Here is a 6655-nt window from a genome sequence, read left to right on the forward strand (position 1 = left end):
AAATTTGATAGAAAATTGAATATTTAAAGATGTACAATATACCGTACAAAAGTAATACAGATTAATATATTTCTGTTACATGTTAAACCGTACTTTTATTTTGACAGGTTGCCATGAAGTTTCTGTGTGTATACAGTATGATGATGCTAGTTTTCTCAATTGAAACGGTAAAATTCTCGCGAAGTGTCTCTCACAGCAGCTCTGGAGATTAAGTTTTTGTGTTCATGCCGTCATAGTGAGACGCAGAGGCCGAAAATCACCGCGAGCGTCACGCGTGCTTCAGTATTTGTGTAGTAAACAAAACCGCGTTTCCGCCATTCATACATACAGAGGCAAACGGAACATGCAGGATTCATATTTTAACCGTCTTTTTGCATTTTAATATTCACTGACACTAGTTCATATCGCTATTCGAATTAAGTGGCAGTGGCTACTTTTGATTTATTCATCCAAAATGTACGAATTCTGTGGCATTCCACGCTATAGAGTAAATTACGTTTTTATGAATGGACTCTGCGATCCGTCCGCGTTTTCGCAGAAACCATATGGCCCTAGAAATGTAACCACACTTCAGAAAATTTCGGCTTGCCCTATGTGTTGTTTGAATGAGTTGCAGGGGTGACATCACGTCACAGGGTCTCTCTTTCTCTGTCTGTCGCGTATGCGCCCAGATGCATTCTCAGGTACCGAAATTTGGCACCGATTGATTTCATGTGAAACGGTACTTGGTAGTACCGACGCAATTCGGTCGGTACCCTTAAAAGTACCGAGTTCGGTACCCAACCCTAAGCACCTGGTCATTGCCAGTTTATGGTGAAATTATGTTCTTTCCACTTCCGGATTATGGCCCCAATGGTGACATGTTCAATACTTATTTTACTCGTATATATAATTTTACTTTGACTAAAGTTAAATGGGTCCTATTATGCTTTTTCACTTTTTCAACTTTAGTTAGTCTGTAATGTTGCTGTTTGAGCATAAAAAAGATCTGCAAAGTTACAAAGTTCAAAGGCCACTTCAAAAGGAGATATTTTATTTAACAGAAATCACTTTTCAAAAACTACAAAGAACGACTTGTTTGGACTACAACGCATATTTTCCGAGATTTGTGATATCACAAATACCGACGAATGGGACGAGACCTGGTTGAGCTGCACTAGAGAAGGCAACGAGTGTTATCACTATGTCGGAGACACGCTAGCTTTCCCAAGGCAGACGAACTTAGAGGAGTTACAATCATCCGGGTTTAAATCGCGCTCAAATTGCAAGGGTAAATAAAGAACTGATGTTTGAATAAGAGCAGCATTTTCTTTACTCAAGTAACACAAATGTTTTTGTGTGTTTGAAGAGTGGAGAAGAGTGTTAGCATTTGCCGTCTAGTTGTAGCCAATACACTTTTTGTACGTTTCAAATATCCTGTGCATAGCGTTTTATCTTTTATATCATGACATTTTGGCCAAATGTATTAAACAACAAGAAAAACTGAGTGCCCATATAGCTACAATAAACTTTAGAACCTGTAAATTGATGGAAACGATTAATTTACTGTCTCAGATGCGGCTGTTCTAATGACAGACAAAACACAGCCATTTGCTCATCAAAAACCTTGTTAACTCCGTTTGAGCTTGATTTTCAGAAAATGTTAAGTGCAAGTGTCTGATCATATATAAAGACAAAAAAACAGCTCTGATGATGCATTGTTTAATTATTGGGAGAGAAAAAAAACCAAAACTTTCCATCTTTTTTTTTTTAGTGCTTGGTGGTGCTCAAGAAACATTTCTTATTACTATCAACGTTGAAAACAGTTGTGCTGCTTAATATTTTTTGTGGAAACCATGATACATCTTTTCGGGATTTGTACTTTTTTTTTTTTGGTAATAATATAAAAGTCTTTAGTAAGTATTTTGATCAATTTAATGTGTCCTTACTGAATAAAAGTACTAATTTCTTAAAAAAAAAAAAAAATAATAATATTTACTGATTTCAAACTTTTGAAGGATGGTGTATGTTACAAGAAAGGAATAAAACATGTTTTTTTTAGATTTTAGATCTAAAAGACTGCATTTTTTTTTTTATTCCTGTTGAAATACATTTCATAAAATATTGTTATATCACTTTTGACAAGGACACCCTGCACCCCCTTGCAGTCTGTGGACCCTAGTTTGAAAAGCCCTGTTTTAGATTAGGCCCAGAGAGGACGAGGGATATTCTAGAGTGTGTAGATGAGGAGTCACTGTAAAGGGAACACACAGGGATCAGGATGGCCCAAACAATCATGAGGCAGAACCACAACACGTGTGACAAAATATGCAAGTTGAAACTTCTTAAATTCTTAAAAAAAAAAAAAAAAAAACATATATAGCCTTTTACTTCCACAGAAAAAAAAGTTTTAGGAGTGTTCATGGAGTTCTTCATTAAAAGTGCATAGCATAAAATTGGTGGCTTGTGGGTTAAAGATCAAACTCTTAAGTAAAGGTGCTGACCCACGGACATAAACTGTGGCTTTAGATAAGAAGATAAACTCCTCATTATAAAGGAATGGATACTTCGGCGGTGTGGCTACAAAGTCAGTGGGTTTGCTATGGTGTTCAGACTGGATTTTACTGTTCTGGATGGTCGCTTACTGGCACAAGTCATAAGAGCTGATTCCCAAGGTGCAGAAATTAAAAAGGGAGCAATATCAAGCTATATCTGTACGTGTGCATATGGGTTTTTGTGTTTGATTTGATCTCTGTGATTGGCCGTCTTACCTGTGGAGGTGTAGGAGTGGAGGAGGGCCGTCTCACAGGTGGGGTTGGGTTCCGACTTCCGCCCACCCCTGATAATATCTCGTCTGTCACATCCTTGCCGCCCTGGTTGGGGTCTCGGATGCGGATCTTGGAGGACAATAAAGAGACGGATAATTAAATGATAAAGCATTAGAAACATCATCTACTACCTTTTCAGGATTTCTCAAGCCTTGTTAATGACATATGATTTTTTTCAATACAAATTTCCTGAAGGCATTATGGATTCCAGTTTACATACTGCTATAAAGATACTCAATGATGACACTCACTGTTTTCTTTTCCCTCTTAGCAGGTGGAGGTTGTTGTGGTGTAGGCACTATAATGGATGGAGATGGTGTGTACATGGGCTGCCCAGGATAGTAGGGAAGTCCTGCTGCTCACAAATCACACAAGACAACAAGTTCCATATTAAGAACTAATTCACACCAAAATGAAAATTGTGTTGATTATTTCTGATTAATCAATTAATAGTATAACAAAACCTAATTTTAATTTCTATATATGCTGAAAAACATTATGCAAATTAAAGGCTATACTACAAATAGTGGTCGACCGATATTGTTTTTTTGACAGCTGATGCCGATATCTTGGAAAGCAGGGTGGCCGATGGCCGATATAAAGTCGATATAATTTTATTTAATATTTAAGAAATTTGAAATCATTTGAAAATGGATTAAAAAATAAATGTGTAAAATAAACATGCTTATACTTTAAATGACAATGTATTTTTCACAAATAAACAAATATTTAATAAAAATATAATTAAAAAGGAAGTAAACACTGTAACCAACAGGGCACTCAGTATTCTGGGAAGTTGGGTGCATTGGGAATCACATTTTTTTCAAATAAAGCCAAGGTAACACTCATTTTACATACAGCACACAGTGAAAATGACATGAATATGACATTGGGCAAAAGCATGAAGCGCAGCATAATTTGAAATCACGAGTTTAAAGTTTGTCGATCGCACGTCTCAATGAAGCCGAACTCTCCTCCTGTCCGTATTCAATTTGCACGGACCGACTGTCATGCAGAGTACACGCGATCATGCAGGATACAAATGCACACTTCATAAGATCTCACAACTGGATTCGACTAAGTTTGCAAGGTTTTTTTAAATTAAATGTTCATTAGTCATTCAAAGATTTGTTTAAATTATATAAATGCGTATTTGCTGAATGCTGATTCAAAGATTTGTTTCAATTATATAAATGCGTATTTGCTGAAAGCTGACGGCAAACGAGAAAGTATTATAATGTTTGCCTTTATATTACTAACAATATAAAAGCAATCATTATAATACTTTTTTGTATACATTTTAATTCATTTGTTTAACAGTTCTATCTGATTATTAGACAGACTTCTGTCCGTGTTAACAGAACTGTTAAAGACGATAGCGAACAAGAGGGAGAATGTGAGCACTGTGTGCTCAGACGCTGCCGTTCTCAGTGCTGTCAAAATAAAAGTCTGGAGCGCCACGAATGCATCGGCCAAACAGAAAAACTTATCGGCCGATGCCGATATTTGATAAATGCCAAATATCGGCCTTGGCGATATATCGGTCGACCACTAACTACAAATATAAATGCATGAATGCAGGCTATGCTATGTGCAAAAAAGTTTAAAATATTTGACCCTGGACCACAAAACCAGTCTTAAGTCACTGGGGTATATTTGTAGCAATAGCCAAAAATACATTGTATGGGTCAAAATTATTGATTTTTCTTTTATGCCAAAAATCATTAGGATATTAAGTAAAGATCATGTTCCATGAAGATATTTTGTAAATTTCCTACTGTAAATATATTAAAACTTAATTTTTGATTAGTAATATGCATTGCTAAGAATTCATTTGGACAACTTTAAAGGCGATTTTCTCAATATTTAGATTTTTTGCACCCTCAGATTCCAGATGTTCAAATAGTTGTATCTCGGCCAAATATTGTCCTATCCTAACAAACCATACATCAATGGAAAGCGTATTTATTCAGCTTTCGGATGATGTATAAATCTCAATTTCTAAAAATGGACCCTTATGACATATAAACAATTGATTAAAACAAATGTATAACAATTGTATAAATTTACATTAAAAACGCACAAAAAAACAAAAATGGTTTAGAATGCAATAATGGAAAAAAAAATCTCTATAAAGATTATAACTTTACAGTATATAAACATGTATAAAACAAAACACTGTTTTAAATTCGATAATGACATTAATTAAAGGTTATAAAATTAAAGGTTCTAAATACAAATATAAATGCATTAATGAAAGCTATGCTATATATTTTGTGCACAAAAAGTGTAAAATATAATAACTTAAAAAATATTTTTTTACTTTTATAACAATTATATAACTTTACATAAAAATTTATAAAACCAATAATCAATCAATCAATAATTGAAATTCAATACATCACCATCGATTTTTACAAATTTTATTTTAAAACTATAATTTATATAGTTGTTGCAGCAAAGGGAAATTGCATAAAGGTATATTAAAACTGCTTACAATCATATGCCACATTTTTCGTAATTTTCTGAAAATATGTCAGCTAGTGAAATTGTGAAAACGCTTTACAACTGAACAAAAAAAACGTAACTAAACTAATTAACCAAAACAAATGAATATGATCAACCTTCACATCAGCATAATAATTAAATAAATACAAATTTAGACTTACTGTACAACATTAACAGTAAACAGCAAATCAATGCAAGTCAGCAGACTACATGAGAAAGTCAACAGCAATCCACAGATGACCGACAAGGAGGAAAGGAGGGTGCTAATCTCACCATAAGGTGCAGGAAAGTCCCCTGGACTGGGTCCAGCATAGAAGGTACTGGGTCCAGTGGGCTGGACTGGGTACTGTTGAGGAGGCCCCACATATGGAGGAGCACTGTGACGGTACTGTAGTATTACAAATGACAAATGAGTGAAATATAATTGTAAACAATTCATTAACCGGAAAAAACTCTGTAATGAAATTTGTACATAAACAACACAACAAAGTCTAGCACATTAAAACATCCTGATGTAAACACACGGTCCAGATATAGTAAGTGTAATGTGATTCCTGTCTGCAGTCTTGTGCCGTCTGACCTGAGGGATGTAGTACTGCGCTGTCTGTGGGGAAGGAAAGGGCATGGGAGCCATGGTCATCATGATGGGCTGACTGGGGGAGTAGACCGCTGCTGTGGGGGTCTGAGACGTGGGCCGAATGGGAGGGTTGTTGCTTGGAATGGTGGGCCGCGCCGTTTGCATCTGCGTCCTCTGGAAAAACTGTGAGGAGAGAGAGGAGAGATCAGTTATGTGGCTCACCTTTGGAAACACTGGCAAACAGATAAGTGTAAGATTTCAGCCATGTTGTGTATCTAAGATGAAGTCCATTGAAGAAGTAAACATATTTGTAAAACTACTTAACTAAAAGCATGCAAGAAACAAACACAAAACACATCATTCTAAGTAACATGCACTTAAAACAATACATAAGTATTAAAATATTAAAATAACGACTTTATTCAACAATTCGTCTCCTCCGCGTCACCCTGGCGCCATTTTGGAGAGTATCCACTGAACGTAAACAGCATATGCTGTTCTGTGTCAGCTGCGTCACGCGGATACATTGTTTTCGTTCAGATCAAAGTGTAAACGACATAAACAGCGTATCCACGTGGCGCAGCTGACACAGAACAGCATACGCTGTTTACATTCAATGGATACTCTCCAAAATGGCACCAGAGTGATGCGGAGTAGGGCTGTGCGATCTGGACAAAAAAAAACCATCTGTACAGTATCACGATTTCTTTGATCAATTTTGCGATTTCGATTTTAATCACGATTTTGACACACACAGACATGC

At 35.9% G+C, this 6655-nt stretch overlaps 1 protein-coding gene across 7 annotated transcripts in view; it reads right to left on the reverse strand.

Annotated features, from left to right (window-relative positions):
• The window catches only part of LOC107703066 (eukaryotic translation initiation factor 4 gamma 3-like), a 64234-nt gene that overhangs the window by 24445 nt on the left and 33134 nt on the right, over positions 1-6655 (reverse strand). For all 7 annotated transcript variants that reach the window (XM_016505572.1, XM_016505570.1, XM_016505575.1 and 4 more), the window contains 4 exons: positions 5896-6075; positions 5589-5703; positions 3059-3162; positions 2751-2876 (listed from right to left, as the gene is read on the reverse strand). In XM_016505572.1, coding sequence (XP_016361058.1) covers positions 2751-2876; positions 3059-3162; positions 5589-5703; positions 5896-6075 — 525 coding nt within the window. The remainder of the gene's footprint in view (positions 1-2750; positions 2877-3058; positions 3163-5588; positions 5704-5895; positions 6076-6655) is intronic.

Source organism: Sinocyclocheilus anshuiensis, unplaced genomic scaffold (genome assembly GCF_001515605.1).
Source record: "Sinocyclocheilus anshuiensis isolate Anshui unplaced genomic scaffold, SAMN03320099.WGS_v1.1 scaffold883, whole genome shotgun sequence".
Lineage (NCBI taxonomy): Eukaryota > Metazoa > Chordata > Actinopteri > Cypriniformes > Cyprinidae > Sinocyclocheilus > Sinocyclocheilus anshuiensis.